At 44.0% G+C, this 21420-nt stretch overlaps 2 protein-coding genes across 3 annotated transcripts; both read left to right on the top strand.

The window, feature by feature from the left end:
* Nucleotides 1-1444: 1444 nt before the first annotated feature.
* icam3 (intercellular adhesion molecule 3) lies at nt 1445-19855 on the top strand. The gene is made up of 22 exons (XM_047328178.1): nt 1445-1628; nt 2603-2869; nt 2946-3272; nt 3461-3682; nt 3990-4217; nt 4315-4578; nt 6543-6815; nt 6912-7076; nt 7767-7985; nt 8163-8405; nt 9103-9304; nt 11192-11214; nt 11815-12006; nt 12654-12929; nt 13018-13344; nt 13456-13719; nt 14031-14186; nt 17513-17734; nt 18565-18831; nt 18933-19265; nt 19353-19607; nt 19697-19855. Exons 1-22 carry the CDS (start codon nt 1490-1492, stop codon nt 19702-19704), a joined length of 4872 nt encoding a protein of 1623 aa, XP_047184134.1. The 5' UTR covers nt 1445-1489; the 3' UTR covers nt 19705-19855.
* Nucleotides 19856-20386: 531 nt separating this feature from the next.
* Nucleotides 20387-21370, top strand: cmc4 (C-x(9)-C motif containing 4 homolog (S. cerevisiae)). Of its 2 annotated transcripts, XM_035614617.2 has the most exons (3): nt 20387-20855; nt 20933-20992; nt 21076-21370. In XM_035614617.2, the coding sequence occupies exons 2-3, from the start codon at nt 20935-20937 to the stop codon at nt 21216-21218; spliced, it is 201 nt and encodes a 66-aa protein (XP_035470510.1). In that variant the 5' UTR covers nt 20387-20855; nt 20933-20934; the 3' UTR covers nt 21219-21370. The 2 variants fall into 2 exon arrangements, with proteins under 2 accessions (XP_035470510.1, XP_035470511.1); XM_035614618.2 differs by having other exon boundaries at nt 20387-20992.
* Nucleotides 21371-21420: the final 50 nt, after the last annotated feature.

Consider the following 21420-nt stretch of genomic DNA (forward strand, 5'->3'; position numbering starts at 1 on the left):
CTGGCCAAAAAACCTGATCAAACCCGCTGACACACGGCGTTTTCTGCAGTGTGAAAACGTTTAATCGGCATTCAGCCGCGGGTCAAATGACTCTAGAATAGACCCAGGTAATCATTGGACTCACCTCCGATCGGCATTGATGTGAACGTCACACCCGGGTGGCGGGCCGACCTGCGTTTAAAAACCCCGGGTCTACACGGGTAATTTTGGTGTGAAAGTGGTGTCAGTGTTTCGGCCTCCAGATGTGTTATTCATCGCTGGAGACGCGTACCGCTCAAATTCTCCCCCCTGAAGCGACTCGTCGTTCATATTCCTGCATCCATCGCATCAGTGTTTCAGGGTAAATGCATCCCGATTTCAAATAACCCTTTTTCCTTTCATTAAAATCATGCATATCCTGTACTTGTGAAATCTGAAACCAAAAGCAGGATGTGACAGGCTGCTGTGTAGAGTGGAAATTCCAGGGTTTAAACAGGCGTCTTCCTGAGAGTCAGAGTGCTTTGTTGACACAGGAATGTTCTCAGGCAATGAGCCAACATGTTTATTTTACAATAAAACTATACCAATGACCCAGAAGTGATAGAAAAACTGATTTCCACGAATATTCTGTCTAAAATATGCAAGCACGGACCTGGTGGAGCTGAAAACACACAATCTATCTCGAAATGTGCGTGTGTGTGTGTGGGAGTGAATCTATTCCCTGGTGACCTTAAAGTGTGGGCACATTGGAGCCTTCTAGCACAGCAAACAGTTCAGTCAGTTTGAGAAAAGGAACTCGATACTGTCACTGTCATCTCTTTTAAAAGAAGCATTGCTTTGTGTAAATATCTGTTTCAACAAATGTACATTTAGATTTGAAGTGCGTACGTACTTTTGCAGTAAAATGGACTTGAATCGTGAATTGAATCTTTCATAGTTAAGATTCACATTATGCTTCAGCTGAGCCATAAAACGTGTTCTGTTTCCTTACATTTCAGAACCATTCCATACAGTGTAATATGTCTCAGATATATTGGTCTGATTGGCAATGTCACAATATTTGTTTGATTACTAGGTTTGTTAGTGAGTAACGTGACATTATAAGTAATATATGTAAACGCAGTCGTGAAATAGATCAGTTGAAAACCATTAATGAATGATGGCTTATAGTCATAGCTTTTTCCTCACATCCATGTGGTCATTACACAAAAAAAAAGAAAGACATATTTAAAAAGACTTTATGTAATTGAGAAAGTGTAAAGTGGCTCAACGTGATGATGTAGCCCTTACATGGTGGTTTCAATCTCAAACCAATCTACAGTATCTCTGTGTATTAACACTGTAACTGCCAGGCTATGTGTAACAGCGCCTGACTCATGAATGTGCCCCACACACCAACCACCATGTGGGAGTGTGTGTGTGTGAGAGGGAGAGAGAGAGAGAGAGAGAGAGAGAGAGCATAGGTGTCAGTGTGTTGCTTGGACAGTATATCTCCCTCTCTCTCCTCTTGATGCGCGTCATCGGCTACCAGAGGAGGAGAGGAGCCGAGCGGAGCTGGAACAAACGACAGAGGAGACATTGTTCCAGTCAAATGAGTGAGAGTAGACCCTTCGTCCGACTTCTCGTGGGGCTCGTTCTCACTGCGACAGGTAGGCTTGATCTGCTTTCTGTCGGAATGAACATTGTCCTGATGCATGTGTTCCTCTCATTCATCCCCCCTCCCCCAGGGGACATATGTTAAGGATTAACTGGGCAATTGATAAAAGGGCATAAATATAAAATCGCATATATATATATATTTACATATATATGTATTGTCTTTATATTCTTCTTCTTCTTCGTCCTCGATGCAAGAAGCGTGAGATTATCAGCATGAACAACAATAGGTTTGTTGGATGCCAAAGGAACAGAACTTAGTTTTAACCAGAAGGGAGTAGTATCATATGTCGAGAGAGAGAGAGAGAGAGAGAGATCCAGAGCAAACTGGTCTCCTAAGAAAGGTTGTGTGTAATTATCTCATCGTGGGGATTCTCTAAAAGCTAGTTTTTATATAATTGGGGGAAAGTACCAAATTGGACAGCACAGATAAAGTGACCAGTCTCGTAGCAGCTCTTTAAACTACAGTGGATGTTGTTATTTTTGCCAGCAGGCGGTCACAGTTGACCAGCTTTGCTTTGGCATCGTGTGAGCGTTGGTAGTGCAAGACATCAGTGAAAGTAACTGACCATATGAGATCATGGAACACTTTACCGTATTTCTTACTGAATTAGACAGAGAGACTTTTGGGTGATTTGGCTGTTGTTATCTCAACTGACACTGGAAGAACAACTTGTTTCCCTTTAGAAAAAAAATAACATAGATATTTCCTGTGAATAGAAAATATTGTGTAGACAAAATGCTGTCAATTCACTGACCCTTGAGTAAGACGGGCATTATAGTAAGTAAGGGAAATAATATTGATTGAAAAAATTGAAAAAATATTTTTAAAAATGAGTTAAAATAGTTTGATTAAAGACAGAATTTCTCAACCTCTTTGATTTGATAACTAGCGCTGACTAGGAAACAGTGAAATGTTTCAAGTATGCAAATATAACACACGTGTACCTGCACTGCCACGCTGTAGGTGTGCACGCCTCCTGTCCCATTGAGTTGAGCCCCCCCAGTGTTGTGGTGCGATATGGAGACCCGGTGTCGGTGAACTGCAGCACGTCGGAGATCCAGCACGGCGGAATGGGCTGGGAGGCCACGCAGGGCGGCCGCAGCCTGGAGTACAATGTCCAACATTTGACTTGGACTGTGGAGAATCTAACGGACTGGCCCATCTCCCCCTCTTGCTTCCTAAACATGCCAAATGAACAGTGCTCCAGGAAACCCAAAGTCGTCCTTTACAGTAAGTCTCGCTTTACGCAGCACAAGGATGGGCCGCTACTGTGACCTTGTCTCGTAACTTCCACTTCCTCCACCAGCGTTCCCGGAGAACATCAGCATCGGCTCCAGCAGCGGCCCCGACGGTGTGATGAGAGAAGGCCACGAGTACAACATCACGTGTCTCGTCCACAACGTCGCACCTGTGCAACATCTCACCGTCACGTGGTACAAAGGAGATTCACCGATCAGTAGAGACACTTTTGACAATGGCAGTAAGAAACCCACGGACCAGCCGTCGGTCTACAGCTTGACACCAACCAGACGAGACAACGGAGCCACGTTCAGGTGCGAGGCACAAATGGACCTGGGGCCAGAGGGGCCGCGACTCAATGTGTCGTCGGCAGAGCATAGTGTCACAGTTCACTGTAAGTATTTTGTGTTTCTAACTGGTATTTGATGCTCCACAGACCAAACAATGAATTGATTGATTCTCACTTGACTATAATAAGCACCACGCATTTCTAAAACACCAATATTCCAGTCAGTTCCCAAGCCACGATTTTCTCTAACGTGAAATAGTATAAAGATGATTTTTTTTTTTGCTTCTGTATAGATGGGCCAGACATAAAAAGCGTAGCCCTTAACTTGCTGGAAGGGGGAACTTTGAAGAGTCATTATCTGGTGGAAGGAAATCCCACCCCCTCGGTCAAATGGATGAAAGATGGACGGCGGATAGACCCGAGCATCCCCCTGAGCCGGAACGACACAGGGCAGTACGTCGTCGAAGCTGAAGGCGCTTCCTCGGTCAAACGGAAACTCCAGGTTTTTGTGATGTGTGAGTGCCACGTTTATGGCAGTTCTACTACTATATAATCAAAAGTTCAATTCAGCTTGAGTGTAACTTTTGTTGTAAAGACTCTTTTTCGTTTTGGTCATAACTCCTACTAGAGTTTATACTTTTGCACTAGTAAATCATGGGCCTATAGCTACAATTAGGGTGCTAGATACTCAGTGATGTATGATAATATCACACGTACGTCTTTTGCATGCAACATCTTCAGAAAGTAACTATAACTGTCAGATACATTTACAAGTAGAAAGTATCATAATTTATCAGTGGGGGAATTAATTTTTGCTTTCAGATGGACCAGAGCTGAGTTGTCCAAGCTGGTACACGGCGCTGGAGAACACACCCAACAACCTGACCTGCACTGTCGAGGGTTTTCCCAAACCCGAGACGACGTGGTACAAAGACGGTGAGGAGGTGGACCTTCCAAAGAACCCGGACAGAGGTGATGCGGGGGAGTACGTGGTCACAGCTTCGAACAACGTGTCCAGTGTCAACGTGACGGTGGAGTTTGATGTCCTATGTAAGTTTTATAGATACAAAAATCTTAAATACTTATGTTCAGCATTGGTCATTCTGTGCTTTCTCTCTGACCCCGTATTGGATCAAATTGTCCGCAGACGCACCGTCACCGATAGTTGAGCTGGAAGACTCTGAGGTCGAGGTTGGTTCCTCTGTGTTGCTGAAGTGCTCCTCCGGGGGCAAACCGCGACCAACATATTTCTGGGAGTATTACCAGACGGCCAATGTGGCAGAGGAAAATGAAGACGGAGTGACCAGGCTGCTCATCCACAACGCTACTGCGGACAACATGGGCTCCTACAGGTGTCACGCCTCCAATCATGTGGGAGGTGTCCACAAAACGGCCAGGGTCACCGTAAAAGGTAAGGCCAATGCATCTTTTGCATTAAAGCGACGGGCTGATTATTTTCACAATCGATTAATCTGTCGATTGTTTTCTTGTTTAATCGATTAGTTGTTTGGTCCATAAAATGGTGAAAATCGTGTTTTCCCAAACCACCAAGATGATGTTTTGTTTTGTCCACGTACCAAAAAACATTTAGTCGACTGAAAAACCAGAAAATATTCACATTTAAGAAGCTGAAATCGGAGAATATCGATTTTTTTCCCATAAAAACTACTTGACAAACCGATAAATCATATCAAAACGGTTGTAGATCAATTTAGTCATCGATAACTAATCGATTAATTTGATTAACTGTCGCAGCTCTGCATTAGAAAGATAATCACGGTGCTGTGGATCCGTATGTATAGTATAATACCATAGCATAATATTTCTGTCAGACCTCCAGTACAACATCTCAACAACCGTTGGATGGATTGCTGTGGAATTTCGTGGAGCCATTCATGTCGTTCAGACTTTATGACTGAAAAAAGCACTTGAGGATTTCGTGTGTGCAATGTGTGATCCTACAAGCGACTCTTTTGTGGAGGAGGGAATTTCCAGTAAAAAAAAAAAATCTTCGAAACATCTTTTTTTTTTTCCTATTAAATTACTAAAATGTTATTTCTGTAATAAGATAAAATCAGATAATCCTTTATATGTGACCCCAACTGGGAACAGTTGGGTGTCACAGCAGCAAAGTGGATAGCAGAATATTTTTTAAAAAGCAAAAGGAAATATTACAATATTACAACCTTATGCCCCAAAAATATACTTAAACTCTTGTCAAATGTATCTATCAGTCTGTTGGGTTTATATTTTTATTACAAATAAGTGTCCTGGGGCCAAATTTTTACATTGTTGCTAACTTTGCATATCTAGATACTTTTACAGTTACAAATGGTGTGTGTGCGCGTGCGCGTGTGCGAGCCGGGGTGGGGGGGGGCTCCTCCCCAGGTCCCTCCCCGGTGATGCGGAGCCGGCGGTGGGCAGCAGAGCAACACGCTGAGTCCGTGCAGCGAGAGAAGCCATAACTTTTTTTTTTTTTTAGCTTAGCCCCCATTGTTCCCAACAAGTCAACAAGTGGCCGAGGAGCCGAGAAGAAGAAGAAGAAGAAGAAGACGAGGAAGAAGAAGAAGAAGAAGACGAAGAAGAAGAAGACGACGAAGACGACGGGAAGCTGTCGAGGGGGGTGAATCCTCTTGAGCCTTTATTCCAATGAAGGATTTCAACTCTCGTCGCCTGCGTCTCTCGCTCGTCCTGGCGCTGCTGTCGCTCTCGCACGGGATCGACACGAGTGAGTGGGGAAGCTGGAAGAGTTACAGACCGTCGGTTTCGGATTTCGATGGGGACTTTAATAGATGTATAACAAAAAGTGTTGTTGTTGTTGTTGTTGTTGTTGTTGTTGTCGTTGTTGTTTGTTGTTGTTGGCCTTGTTCATGTGTCCAGGCTGCATAGGAGCTGTAACTCCCAAATCACAATGTAATGAGTCATATTCATGTTGTATATGTGCTCTGAATGTGGAACAAACTTATAAATACGCGTTCCCTATTTGGTGGATTACAGTGTGTCTTCTGTGTTTGCACAGGGAGTCTAATCTAATCTGAAACCCCCCTCACATCCTGACCATCTCTCTCTCGATTATACTTGAGTTCTGAAAAAAATAGCATAGAGGCTACTGGTTGTGTGTTTGATTGTTGGGAAGGAGTTGTGTGATGCAAAATGTCCAGGACAAAGAATGCTGGGCAGCAAAGTGCAGTTTCCTAAGGGAGGGGTATATCCTTCCTGAGCTCAATCTGCCTTCTTTTGTTTTACAGATCTGTGGCCCTTTCAACCCTATTGAACCACAGTACTGGCCGTGGAAATGTTGTGTTAAGAGAATGGATGGGTGTACAGACTTGGACTTGGAATAACATTTTATCCCCCCCCCTCCCATCGCTCCAGGTGCCAAGCAAGAATGCCCTATCGAAATAACCCCGGACCGGATGGTGCTCCGCTACCGCGGGCCGAGCCAGAATGCAGCCTGCAGACTGACGTCCGCCGCCGCCGCCGGGAACGTCAAAGAAAAAACACACGGGTGGGATGTGCGGGGCTTCGTGACTTTCAATGAAAGCTGGAGCGCTGACACCCGTGAAGACTGGGACGCGAGGCCCGTTTGCACGGCGACATTTTGGGGAATGGGAGAGTGCAACAAATCTTTAGACTTCACCCTCTACAGTATGTACTCATAATTTATTCATGGCCCTTTCCTCGTCATCAACTTTGAATCCCGATTTAATCCTGTTTTTTGGGGTTTTTCCATGACCACTGTAGAAACACCAGACAACATCCTTATCCGTCCTGTCCATGACGCTGTGAGCCAATTGGTGGAGGGCAGTGTGCTCCAGCTGCGGTGTGACATTATCAGTGTTGCCCCTGCGCAGAACCTCGTCGTGCGGTGGTATCAAGGAAATGACACCCTGGAACATCTTATCGGAGGTGGGGGTATCTCTGTTTACACTTACTCTTTGCCGTCGCTGTGAGGTCAAGAAAAAAAAGTCAACCGGTGCATTTCAAAAGCGGATGAAGCAGATGATACGCTGAAATAAAAACAGCGACGCAGACGTAACGGCTGCAAGACACCACACAGACTCATGAGATGAGAAGCTGAGGATTATTTTAAATGGCTGACTGAAATGTCAACTTATTCCTCATGTTATGTTTCATTTCCCCTTATTAAGCAGATGTTGCTCAGTAAACAACCAGTATGATTCATTTAAAAAGCATTTGCACTTGTACTGTGTGTTGTTGGAGAAGTTTATGGAAATGATAATGTGTTTGTCACCAGTCTGACGTGACACGTCACCAAGGTTTCTCTGATTTGCATTAGTGTTTTCGCACTTTGTTTTACCTCATCGGCACTCAGAGAGGACAAGAAATGCGCTGCACCTTGATTTAAAATTAGTGTGTTGCATAAAAGGCTTGGCACACACGTTCCTTTAAAGCCCCAGTGTGTACTTTTTGTAATTTTCCGGGCGGCATCTGGTGGTAAATTTGCAAACCGCAACCAACTGAGCAACCGTCAGGGGACACTTTATGGTGATGTAGCACAGATGCAAAACACAAGGCAGCAAGAATGAAACGCCGTCTACCTTTTTTTCTTACTTTTAATGTTCATTTGTCCATCAGGCCCACTGCGAGTGACCGGCTGTCTGCCTGAGAACGGCACCAACTGCGACATCGGTGAGATCAGATCTCCGCTCAATGTGTCGTCCACCATCAGCATCCCTCTGAACAGGACGCACAGCGGAGCCGAGTTCAGTTGCGTGGCCCAGATGGACCTGGGAGCCGAGGGACCGCAGCCCCCTCCGAACGTGATGTCCGGCCCCTTCAACGTCACCGTCCACTGTGAGTTCACGTTTACATTTGCTGCTCCGCAGTCCTGGGATAAGATGAGGGGTGATGAAGGACGTTCTATCAACGTCAGCACACCAACTCAATTAGTGACTCTTCACCCAACTAACACATTCGCACTTCATTTCACTTCTGTAAAAACATACCGTAATCCCTCATTGGTCTCCTCAGATAAGCCCGCCATCAACAGCAAAAAGCTTCCAAAGAGGATCCCGGTGTTCCGAGGTTATCCGGAGGAGCTGACCTGTGAAGCCGACGGTCAGCCGCCTCCGAAGATCCAGTGGCTCTACAGCCCAGACAAATTGCCCCGGGTGTCCGAAGACACGCTCACCGTGTCTGAGGCGGGCATCTACAACTGCACTGCAACCAACGAAGTGGACTCCGTCTTTTACGTGGTCGAAGTGATTTTAAAGGGTAACAATTAAAACTCTCATTCTGCACTTTTTTTTTAGAATAAGATGTGCACCTCTTCTATCTTATTCCTGGAAGTACTGTTTAAAGTGTCCCAGTAGGGAAACTAGATTAGTGGAAGAGGGTTGAAGGCCAATTAAAATATATTCAACTCTTCTCCCCTCTACATAAATTAAACATCTGAAAATTATTATTTAGTAGCCCGCCCCCCCCCCCCCCACACACACACACACAATTTTTACTGTGACTAATTTAAAAAACGTCATGTAGCACAAATTAATAAATTACTTTAAGTAGCACCAGTGCAACTTTTCAATGAAAATGGTCACTCCTGAGCTATAACCAGTAGATATAATTGTGCTCTGGACAGCATAAATTTATAAAAAATAATAATACATCTTTGATATGCATATCAAAAGCCAGTCAGAAAGGATTCCATCCAGACATAGAAATGTATTTCAAAATGGCAGCGTTTGATTTGTTTGCGATGGTTACACAAGTTCTGTTAAAATTTTTGACTCTTTTTCTATGTTCATAATTTTGATCTGTGAACATGCATGCAAGAAGTAGCGCAACTGGAAATGAAGGGGGGGGGGGGGGGGATTCTCTTGTTAATTGTTGCTCGTCAGAAATAGAGAGAAGATTATATTAGAATTTTTTAAACATTAACACGTCGCTTATTTGATTGCTTTTGTTGCAGAGGACTACCTGCCCCTCATAGCTGGATTTGTTGCAGTCACGGTCGTTGCCATCTCCATCGTCTTCCTCTTCATTTACTCAATTTACTACAAGAACACCAGGATGCGCCGCTACAGCCTTAAGAACCCCAAACCCAACAACCACACGGGCAACGTGGCTCACAACGGCTGGGACATGCAGTTTCCGATGACTAAACTGTCTTAGCGGTGTTGTCTGTTGCCCGACACAGACGGGAATAGCCGACCACTCTTGAATGAGCTGCATCTCTCTGCCACCACAATCTATCGACAGTGTCTATAAGCCTGAATAACACTCAGCCAGCAGCCTCACACTGGACTGGAGTGAACTGGACTGGACTGGACTGGATTGGACTGGACTGGATTTGACTGGACTGGACTGGACTGGACTTGACTTGACTGGACTGGACTGGACTGGACTGGATTAGACTGGACTGGACCGGACCGGACTGGACTGGACTGGACTGGACTGGACTGGATTGGACTGGACTGGACTGGATTGGAGTGGACTTGACTGAACTGAACTGAAAGTCTTTTTCGATAACCCCAAAACTTCACACACTGTTATCCTCACGTTTGTTTACTGCATTCATTCAATCAACATCTCGCCCTTCATGAAATTGTCTAATTAGCAAAAGAGCAACCTCGGCTTGAGATGTACATTTTCTGATTTTACCACTGGATTTTTACCTGTTTTTAACTGGAAAGGAATAACTGGAGGAGCCAAGGGGCTGAGAAACATTTGGCTGTGATTTTTCACAGACCCCCGTCTGGTTTTTAATGTTTTTCACATGTACAAATTAAGCCTAATATGATTATGAATGTTTTCATTTACCTTGATTTTGCTAATCCTAAAAAGAATTCTGCTCCGGTAAACAATTAAGCTCAGATCTCTGTGTATAGAGACTGCGACAGGAAGTGCACTGCTGTACTGTCGGCCCCTCTGAAGGTGTGATACTGGAGGTGTGAATGTTAGACCAGGTTTCCTGAATGTGTAGACATTGTTTGCATATCATTGAGCCCATTGCCCCTTCACTCTGCACTTCTCTGTTCTGTTTGTAGTGCCCGTCCCCGTCCCCATCCCCGTCCCCGTCCCCGTCCCCGTGCCTGTGCCTGTGCCTGACCCGGAGATGTGCCAATCCGTGTCAGGCTCCGGCCCCAAGGGAGAAATTGTCTTGTTTCCACACTTGTGCTTTTGTATGAAATGACTGTGGGCACTTTTGGCCTAATGCCTATCTGAACTGTATATTCCGGATATTTTTTATGTAAATGCAAAAACCTTTATATTTATTTATGAGAGACAGTAAAGTTGGAAAAAAGAAGTATTGAAGAAAGGGGACTTGGAAATTTGTATGTTGCGAGATGTCATTTGTGAATACTGCTGTAAATATTTGTGACTTGTGTTAAAACTGTATTTTATTATTAAAATGTGCCTTTTCAGACAAATTGCTTTGTTATATAATATTGTAATGGTTGCTGTAACGAGCAAAGCTATATTTGACAGTAACCAGTAAGACTTGTCTTGAAATAATAATATTATCATCAATGTTATAATCAGAAGCTGCCCAATAATATCAGAGCACAGACATTAGATAAAGGATAACAAACATAAACATCTAATATCAACATATTCATTATTCTGCAGATCTTCACTGTGGTTGTTTTTTTTACCTTACAGGAAACAGACCTCACTTTCCGAAGATGCTGACCCTTGACTTCCTTCTCCCCTGTGACCCGCTCCCCATTTGAAAACAATTGTTGCAACATGAATGCTGCTTCATACTGCAATTCCTGTGTTCCCAGATGACAAACAGTTTGATTTGAACGTTGCATGAGCGTCATGGTTAAGTCAACTTTCCCTCCAAAATATTTTTTTAATTAAGTGAGGATTGGGGAACAGCCATTGTTGGAGGGGGGGGGGGGGGGGGGGGGGGGGGGGGGGGGGGTTGGGGATGAGGATTTTTTTACATAAAGCACAACTCAAACTTTTTAACTTTTCTGGATTTAGATGACAAAGGACAACTTAAAAAACACGTAAAGGGCGCTGTCTGCTCTGACCGTCCGACTTTTCAGTTTAGACCAAACCGAAATAGCAGGTGTGAAGGGAGAAGAAACACGCCCAAGAAGAAACACACAAATACATTAACGATTACGCCTCTTTTATTCCGAAATACGTTTTTACGCGCGGTTACCGTAATGCTTAGTATATACACGCAACTCAAAACAACGTGGGGGCTGATTTGATTTGTGTTTTTCAGCTTGACTGTCACTGTAGTGACTTTTTTTTTCCCGGAATGGGGAATGTGTTGAAATGTACAGTCTTAGTCTGTGTCATTAACATCACTGTCCGATCTGTTTTTACCAGGCAGTGAAGACGTTTGAAGAATGACAAGACGAGACGATTCACTTCCAGTTGTCTCTGACTACGAGTCCCCCCCCCCCCCCCCCACCATCTTAAACTGGTTTAGTTTAATTCTATGCTAAGTTAAACTAAACTAAGCTAAGATAATTATTATCTATGTTTTTGAGTCACCCTTGTTCAAGTCCACCACCCCATCCACGAAACGGCCCAGGAGCTGTTCGCTTGCGACGCGACAGAGCGACCCAGAGCGAAAACAGGAATTTACGAGGAGCACCTAACTGCAGCACGAGACTTTTTTTGTTTTTTTGTTTTTACAGTCGGGACTTTCTGATGTGATCCGAGTCACCAGGTGAAAGTGAAACCGGGAGCGACACGGATCTGGAAAACAAGTGTCCTCCTCAACTCGCGGTCCTTTTTGAAAAATATATATATATATATATATTTAATTTGATCGCTGGTGGTTTTCACACGGACGAGGAAACAATGATGTGGCTCTTCGTGCTCGGCGGCTTGATAGCGAGTACAGGTGAGTTAGTGTTTATTGTATCTATAACGTGACAAGTCCGGACAGTGAACGTTACAGCGTCGGCGACGCTTCGGCCTACGCCCATTGTCCAATGTCCCTCTGCTCGTTTATCTGATGGTCGCATTTCTTTCGTCCCCCCCCCCGTAGACTTTGCTTTAATAACGTTTGAGCAACTTGCAGATCATCTACTTACTTCAACTAACTTAAGTTTGACTTTAACTTAGTAACTGATTCATTTATCCCAAATCCCGCGTTTGTAAAAGAGCAGCGGCACAAGAGAAAGGGAGTTGTAGTGACCAGAATATATAATCTCATATGCAGCTCGGTTGTTGCTGTCACCGCAGACACGGGGTGGTTTTTTTCCAAGTTCCAGATGTCATGTGTGTTTGTGTTTGAAGTACAAGAAAGACAGAGCACCTCCTTATTGTTAGTTCGGATGCTGTTTTATTGCGTAAAACCTAAAAGGTCTGTTTTATCTTCCTGTCTGTGAACGTCTCATTTGACCTGAAGTCAAGTACTGTAGCCCCTGTTGCACAACATGGCCAGAATACAGTCGGAGCTATGTGGAGCTGTGGAAAACACTGGTCTGTACTCTTTCACCGTTTTGGCAGTGTGGCCTATAACCCATTCATTCCGTGTGCTCGCAGGATCACCCGTGAGCGCCCGCTGTCAAATTGAGCTGAGCCCCCCGAAGGTTGTGGTGGAATACGGGGACCCCTTCTCCGTCAACTGCAGCTCATCGTCCGACCACATCGAGGGAATGGGCTGGGAGTCTCCGGAAGGCGGCACGGGGTTTATGAACGGCGTCTCCTCTCTCCCCTTGGACGTGGACTCTATTGCACTCTGGAGCATCAATGCACAGTGCTACGTCACTCTCTCAGACGGGCAACAGTGCACAGAACGCCTGCCAGTCACCGTCTATAGTAAGTAGCTCTTCACGTTGTCACTTGTCGTTTTTAATCATTTAGTGCCGCTGATCTTGGGTTTTAACTTTTTTTTTGTGTGACACAGAAACACCCGACAGTGTGTCGATGCCTCAGCCGAGTCCAACGGGCCCAATGGTGGAGGGCCAAAAGTATCGCGTGCAGTGTGCCGTTGCGGAGGTTGCGCCAGCGAGACACCTCGTCGTCCAGTGGCACAAAGGAGATGAGATATTCTCCGTTGACGAATTTAACGTTTCCAGCGTGTCACCGCTCAACGTGTCATCTGTTCGTGAGCTGACCGCCCACAGAGATGACAGTGGGACTCGGATCTGGTGTGAGGCAATGCTCAACTTTTTGCCAGCGGGACCCCAGCTTCCCCCGATGCAATCGAAGTCCCATGAAGTGATTGTGCTGTGTGAGTTCTTAACACCGTCTCCGAAGAAACCGTAAACCAATATTTGCCGAGCTTCGCCTCTCTCTCTGAGTGCATTTTCACGTGTCTTTAATCTCATGTGCACGTCCTCAGACCCGCCGACCTTCGACGAGCTTGAAAATGAGACGCTGAAAGTTCCCGCCGATGGTGAAGTGATTTTGAATTGCAACGCGACGGGAAACCCTATGCCGGCGTACAGCTGGCGTTGCCCACAACCCGTACAACAGATGGTCAAGCAGGAAAGTGAGAATCAACTCATCTTGACCCGGTTGCTTCAGTTACCAGGGACCTACACCTGCACAGCGTCCAACACCCAGGGCAACACCACCAAATATTTCACTGTCGTCGAGGCACCAAGTAAGATAGTGTTACTAAGTCATGACATTTCTCACTTTGGTTTTTTTCTCCCTCCAGTATTTGTCTTGCGGTTCAAGAAATTGTTCTATAATTTCTCCATGCTGTTGTTCTCCATCAGGTAGCCGCCCGGGAACCACGGCTGGGATTTTACTAGCTGTTTTCTTTGTCTTAGTTTTCATTTTGGGATGTGTGGTTTATCACAAACACAGCAGCTCTCCGGTCGCGAGTCCAGAAAGTCAGAACACATGAGCCGAGACAGAAAGTAATTGAAAAAAAACAACAACAACAACAACAACTTCCATCTCCTACAGGGGATCGATCGACCTTTGCGGCCATAGTTGGAGTGATTGCGTTCCTGGGAGTCGCCTTCCTCCTTGCTGGTATGTTTTTTGTGTCACCCGAAGGCACATTTTCACCCAACAAAGGCAACTACCTCAGAGGACAACCTACCTCATCTGGACCTGTATGAAGCCGACTTTGTATTAATTTTTTTGAATGAAATTTTGCATGGCTTTTCAACCATGACTGTACTTTCTAATGTGTATGTGAACAGGTCAGTGACATGTATCTTAAAGTGCTTGGGGCATGGTCTCTTCTGCATGTTCTGTTGGTGGACTTCTGCTATTGCACTGCCGCCGTAGATTCAAGAAAACCTAATCAGCTGTTTTCAAAGCTCCCCTAATCAATATGGTTGCATTAACAAAGATTACTTTATCACGCACTCAAGAAAAGCGGGTACGGAGATCGTCAATCGGTGAGTTCGCATGCACTGAGGTAACCTGGGCGGTAATCTGTAAGATTTCTCCTCCAATGAACCATGACCATACCTCTTCTAGACGATGTTACGTCCTGAGTTTCTTTCTAACAGCAGACAGTGAGACACATTTTCCACAATGGAAATTTGGAATTCTAGTTTCAGTTTCGTTCTAACTTCAGTGGGCATCATCATCGGCACATCCGATCATCTTCCCCTCCACCCTCCCACTCCTGTCCGAAAAAGTAAAAGTCTGACTTTAACCTGTTGACCTGGGCGCATGTGAACACACTGACAGAATCAAATCAAACGCCCCAACTCTAGCTTCTTTTAGACCGTTGTTTTGGTTTCATGGCCTGCACATTTTACTGTATGGTTCAGACTACATCCACAACTACTACGTTTTCGATTTATAAACTCTGCGTTTTAATCCCCGTCCACACTAACGCAGCTGAAAACGTATGTATCACGTGACCATTCGCGTTACGCTGGGCATGCGCGTGCCGGTGCAAACAGGAAGCAGATTGTCTACTGAGATGCTTCCTTAGAGGAAATACTACGATAAATACAACAATAAAACTTTTAGCCTTGTTCACTGGAAGTCGAATCATGACCGGTACGAACCAATCGGGAAGCAAATGCTGGATGACCGCGTCATCGTTTCCAAAACGTTTCTTCGCCCGTCCACACTCCAACGCAGTCCCGGAGTTTTCAAAATAAAATCGGAGCGAGCAGCGTTCTGTTTCAGGGGAACTGAAACTCGGGAGTGTGTGTGGACGGCATGGCGTAAGCGCGGCAACATTGATGCGTTTTAAAACCTAGTAATGTGGATGCAGCCTCAGTCCGAGCCGCTCTAACTCCTCTTGTGTCCATCAGCTGCAGGAAGTTGTTTCCAGCGCAGAAAAGCTCTTCATGCTAAAGTCGAGTCCAGCGCTTTGGCGACCAGGCGTTGATGAAATTTTGACATGTGTAAGACACTTTGTTTTGGTATAGATTATGGATTGTATGGTGGAGACGTAAACAAATCCGAAAGAAGATTATATATGAGATGTATATTCTGTACCCACATTGTTGTAAAATCTGTCCCAAGGGTTCAAAAAGTTGATTCTTTGCACGTAAGACTAAGATCATTAGTACAAATGGATGTTTTTATGAACTCAGGTACATTTTGTTTCTCCTTTTTTTAATATAATTTTTTTACTTCATACTTAACATAACCTACACTACAGCTACAGTAGCTGCTTGATGGTGCTTTGAATAACACTTTTTCTTATCATGATTATTTTATTCATTTTTGGTGTATATGATGAGAACAAGTTGTGCTACTTTTGTGTTCTGTAAAATTTTTTACCATATGATTTTATTTTTTTACACACACACACACACACACACACACAATGGTAAAGCGCTAGAATATTGAAATATACAGTATATCGTTTTTTGCACTGAGGAGACTGACCATGCCATTTTCTGTGTTGTGCCTACAATTTCATGTAATGCTTTTTATTGAAATGACCCCGAATATGAGCCACTAAATCCTACAGTTTTACCAGTAAAAACTACTGTTCTAACTAAAAAGTGATTTTCATTCGTGAAGCTCATTATTGTCACGGCTGAATCTGTTGAAAAGGGGGAAAGTAAGAGTTTTTTTTACACGTTACGTGTGCTTGTACATCAGATGCTAAATAAAGCCGACTGCTCTGTTCGTGACATCCTTTGGCAGAATACTGATTGAGGCAAAGTCAAACCAGTGTCTTTCATGACTATTATGGTTCCCTGCCACCTTTTGTCAATCCCCCCCTCTCTCATTCAAACTGGCTTACATTATACAGCGCTGAGACTGCCATACTAATTAGCACTGAACAAAGTGAATGTAAAGGAGACCATTTGTTATCCTGCCTTTTGGCTGCCCCATATGAACCAATTTTGTTTTTGTGAAACCACGTTCTTTATGTTCAGCTGCTGTCGTTCCACACTAAAGGTTGTTATTTTTTTTTTTTGCCAGAAAGCACTGTTTGTGTATGCACTGCGTTGCTATAACAACCTGGCACTGGATATGGCTCAATTTGTCATGGAGTTTTCTTTTTCTTTTTTTCAGTTCTATCATAAGCCACATTTCTGTTGAGCCCGAGGAGGAAGCGACAGCGTATGCAAAGTGAAACAAGCGTGTACTGTAATCTGTGCGTCCAAAATTCCCAGCTGTGCTCGCCCAGAAATACACCAAAAAGCATCCGATTACTTTGCTCGCTCGCTCGCACTGCAGTTGCGGTCACAGCTGATATCCAGTGCAGCATTCTGGTCACAGTGTGAGTCTTACAGGCAACATGCTGCACAACACCGCTGTCCTCTGCCCGCTGGGATTTCACAAGGCACCGGGGCTCAGAGGCAACAGGAGACGTGCAGGCGTACAAAACTGAAAACAGACTCTCTTCTCCGCGGACGGTCACGGTGTGACGACAAGGAGACATGCTCAGGCCCAATCCACACCTAAGAGTATTAGGGAGGAATATGAAAAGATTTGGTCAATGGTCCAGTGTAACTTAGATTTATGTGAGTTACACCTCAAGAAGATTTTTCATGGGTCAGAGATTTTAGAGGAAAAACAAAGTTTGGGCTTCAGAGGTAGTTTTATGACTTCAGCTTGATCATAACATAAATGTAATGCATCCCAATTGTTGTGTCCAATTCAATTTTATTTGTATGGCGCCAAATCACAGCATACATTATCTTAAGGTACTTTACATAGTAAAGATGTTGAGAGATGTATTATTCTTCAAATGGGACAACTATTACCTTTTGTCTTCCACATTTTGCTCTGGTTAGACTGTAATATTCCAGATATTGAAAATGGAAAATAGGTGTTAATCTTATGTGGGTGTTACTGTCTGAATCGTCCCTACTGCAACAGATGCTGTAGTAATTGTGGGGTCTATACTTTGGTGCTGAAATACTTATAAGATCACTGTGCTGTGGGGGGTTTTTTTTTCTTCTTCTTTTTTTCCTTTTTTTCTTTTTCAGAGGCCACTGCCACCTGTTAAATTTCCCTCTTTCCCTTTTTGCCCCCCACCCACAAAGTCAGCTGGGATGACCGGGGCCCTTTTGTTCAAACATCGCTCCCCTGCAGAGTTGCCAGGCTTGTTCAAGTTGGAATTTTTCCTTCTCGCTCGCTTCCTTTTAATTCGACGGCTCTTGTGCAGGAAAAAAGTAACATGGCAAACGACTTTCGCAGATGGATTCTGACGCTTTGCATGTTTTCCTCAGGTAAGAGGTTGCGGCCGAGATGTTTTTTTCTATTCTCCCTCACTTGTTTGGCTCAGGCCGTATAGATGATCGTTTGCTGCAAAAAATAAAGTTGTTGTAATGAACGAAAAGGCAAAGAAGGAACTAGTTGGTGAAAATATGAATGTGATAACGACTATAGGTGCAACACAAAGCTAAAGCATTGTTTCTTTTATGTAGAACATTCCTCGCATAATTTGCACGATGTGTAAACACGTCTTTGTGTCTATGTTTTTTCCGTGTGTGTGTTTCGGTGGCTTCACCATATCCCGCAACTAATTATGACGGATTAACAGTTCGGAAAAAATAAAAATATATTTTTTAAATGTGCATGCCTTGTACAGTCTTCTGTTGTTGGTTAAATAATTGGGCTTCTCAAGTGTTATAACAGTAGAGCTGCAACAATTAATCCATTAGTAATCGATTACTCAATTAAGCGCTTACTATTTTGATAATCGATTCAAGTAGTTTTTATGAAAAAAAAGTAAAAATTCACTTATTTCAGCTTCTAAAATGTGAATATTGTCTTTGCTCCTCTGTGACAGTAAACTGAATATATTTGGTGTGTGGAAAAAAAGAAAACATCGTCTTGGAGTTTTGGATTGACATTTTTCACCATTTTATGGACCAAGCAACGAATCGATTTATCGAGAAAATAATCGACAAATCAATCGATTATGAGAAGAATCGTTAGTTGCAGCCCTATATAACTGAGTTGCATAATGCAGCCTGTTAGTCACAGTCAATACAAACACATTGGGGAGTCGGAGGCTATAATGACGCTTGTTTGCTGCTGCTCCTGGATGTGTCAGTGTCCGGTGAAGGCTGCTCGCTCATCCTGAAGCCCTCCAGGGTCGTGGTGGGCTTCGGGGAGCCGGTGTCGGTCAGCTGTGAGGCCGCTCGCCCGGTGCGTGTCCTGGGCTGGGAGTCGGCCATCAGCGCCTCGCACACTCAGCAGGACCTGTCTGTCCAGTGGAAGGTGGACAGCCTCATCGACTGGATAGAGGAGCCCATCTGCTACGGGGTGTTCTTCACAGCTCCCAGACAGTGTGAGGAGAAACTCAACCTTGTCCTCTACAGTGAGTCAAGCTCTTGCTTTGATGCACAGTGTAGAAATTGGGTGGCTCGCATGAACCTCTTTTTTGGGATTGACCTGAACCCATGTGTGTCATTCATTTAGAAACCCCGGACAGTGTCTCCATCCGGCCCGTGAACCACACTGGCCCCATGGTGGAAGGAAAAGAGTACCAGCTCCTCTGTGAGGTGCAAAATATCGCTCCTGTCCAGTATCTCACCCTGAGGTGGTACAGAGAGAAGACCGAGGTTTACAACCACTCCTTCTCTGACCTCACATCCTCATCGCCTGTCCAAGTGTCCTCTATCCTCCTCGTCACGCCGACCAAAGCCGAGAATGGAGCGCAGTACAGGTGTGTCGCGGAGCTGGAGCTCGGACCAGAGGGACCACAACCACCTCCTACTGTGGCCTCAGAGCCCCTCAATGCGTCCGTCTACTGTGAGTCATGAAGCTGATCCCCTCTCCTAAAAAAAAGTTTTCTTATGTGAGTGCTGGCAGACCTAATCCCTATGATCTCATCCATAGTTCCCCCAACGTTCCTCAGTCCTGAACCCGAAGTTGTGGACCTCACTGTGGGTGCAGAAATCTCCTTGAACTGCAGGGCCGCAGGAAATCCCACTCCTGTGTACAGCTGGCAGTCCCCCCATCCGACGCAGGAGACGATGGAGAATGAAGCAGTTCTTACCTCTTCCTCGCTGCTCCCAGGGACCTACACCTGCACTGCCTCCAATGCGCTGGAGAAGAAGAGCAAGCAGTTCATCGTCAAGGCCAAGACCAAAGGTAGACGGCAACTCTGAGGAGCATATATAAGCAAAGTTGTCTCCACCGTCCTGCATCCTAACCTGCGTTTTCTTTTGTTTTTTACTCAGGTGTTTGAAACAAGTGATCTTGAGATGGGATTGGGCGACAACATTGGGACACGTGAGGAGAATTCAGCAGCTGGGATTTTGCTTTTGCTGCTTTGGAGACAGAATACGACAATGCGTTTATAACTCAACAGATATTTATGAAGATCTTGCTATCATTAGATCTCATAAAGAAAAAGACCTGGATATATTGTATCTTGTAACTGCCATTTAATTTGTAAGCATTTTAACATGAGTTTATTCTTTGTGGTAGATTTTTTAGAACGTAGTCCACTGTTAACGCTTCCTACATGATATCCTGTAGCTAATTTATATTTTTGCTAGACATATTTTCCTATCAATATAGTTATCTTGTAACTGTAGCTAAAGATTAGCTCCACATAATATAACAATGATGACTACATTATTGTTAATGTAGGCTGTAAATGTAATACTGCAACTTTAATTCCCGAACGTTAAAGATCAGCAGGCCATTACTGTAAATATGAACTGTTTCTTAATTTGCTTATCTTTATGAATAAAATATAAATGAAAAACGTTGTTATTCACATTGTTATCAATATTTCATCAATTATACTATGTTATTAGCAGCACTACTATTTGTATTAGTATCTTACTGCTGGGGGGGTTATAATAAAAAATATTTCCATATAACCAAAGAAAACTACCACTAACAATTTCTGTATGAAATAGGACATCCAACAGCCCATGTTCAAAAGCAACTGTTGCCTTTCCAATAATTTCCCACAGTAATCCAAATATATGATATACCATGACATACTTTCCATTTAACGTTGAAATAGTCATGCAATAAGCTTAACTCCTAACTAATATTACACAACTCAATATGCAACAGATGTAAGTATGAACAATTATATTAAGAAATTGCATAAATTCGTCATTAAAATAACACACAGTGTGTACATTAACTAAGGTTTCAGCTGTTTTTTTGTTCAGAAGTGAACCAGGTCGGGTGACTTGTCTTATCTTAACCACCAAGTGTCGCTGTTGCACCTTGTTAAGAGATCAGTTTCTATTGGCTATTGGCGTGTCACCTGATTAAAACGTTGCCTCAAAGAAGGAAGTGCTGCTAGAGGCTAACATTAGCTTAAAGAGTGTTCACCCCTAACTAATTAAAACTAAATTCCTTGAGCCGACAGAGGTGAGGGTGAGTCTTTACCCTGATATGTGTTTGTTTACAACACTTTTGTAAATTGTCATCGTCTGTTTCTTCTCCAGTCATGCCGCTGAAAGATCCGTGTCAAAAACAAGCGTGTGCGATTCAAACGTGTTTACAAGGTACAACACTAATTCCATGGTATGTTGTCAAACACATCCTGACTTTACTCTTCAGCTAACGGCCTCTCTCTCTCCTCCTGCAGCTAACAAATATGTGGAGAGCATGTGTGAGGCTGTGATCAGGGAGATGCTCCGCTGCTGCGAGACGCAGGCTGCTGGAAACTCCATCTGCTGCTCCGGGTTCAAGGACTCCAAACCTACGGATGACAAGAGAGGTCAAACATAGGCAGCCTCGACGATATGTATACTAAAAATATAAAAATGTAATATCACTGTATCAGTGTTGTACCGACTGAGTAACTTCCGTCTACACTGCAACTGTGGCAACAAAGTTGTTTGTTGCATAATGTGGAAGAACATGAGGGGGGGGGGGGGGGGGGGGGGCATTATTGGTTTTGACATGTCGTCATTGCAGAATTAAAGGCACA

Source organism: Scophthalmus maximus, chromosome 17, assembly GCF_022379125.1.
Source record: "Scophthalmus maximus strain ysfricsl-2021 chromosome 17, ASM2237912v1, whole genome shotgun sequence".
In the NCBI taxonomy this organism is placed as follows: Eukaryota; Metazoa; Chordata; class Actinopteri; order Pleuronectiformes; family Scophthalmidae; genus Scophthalmus; species Scophthalmus maximus.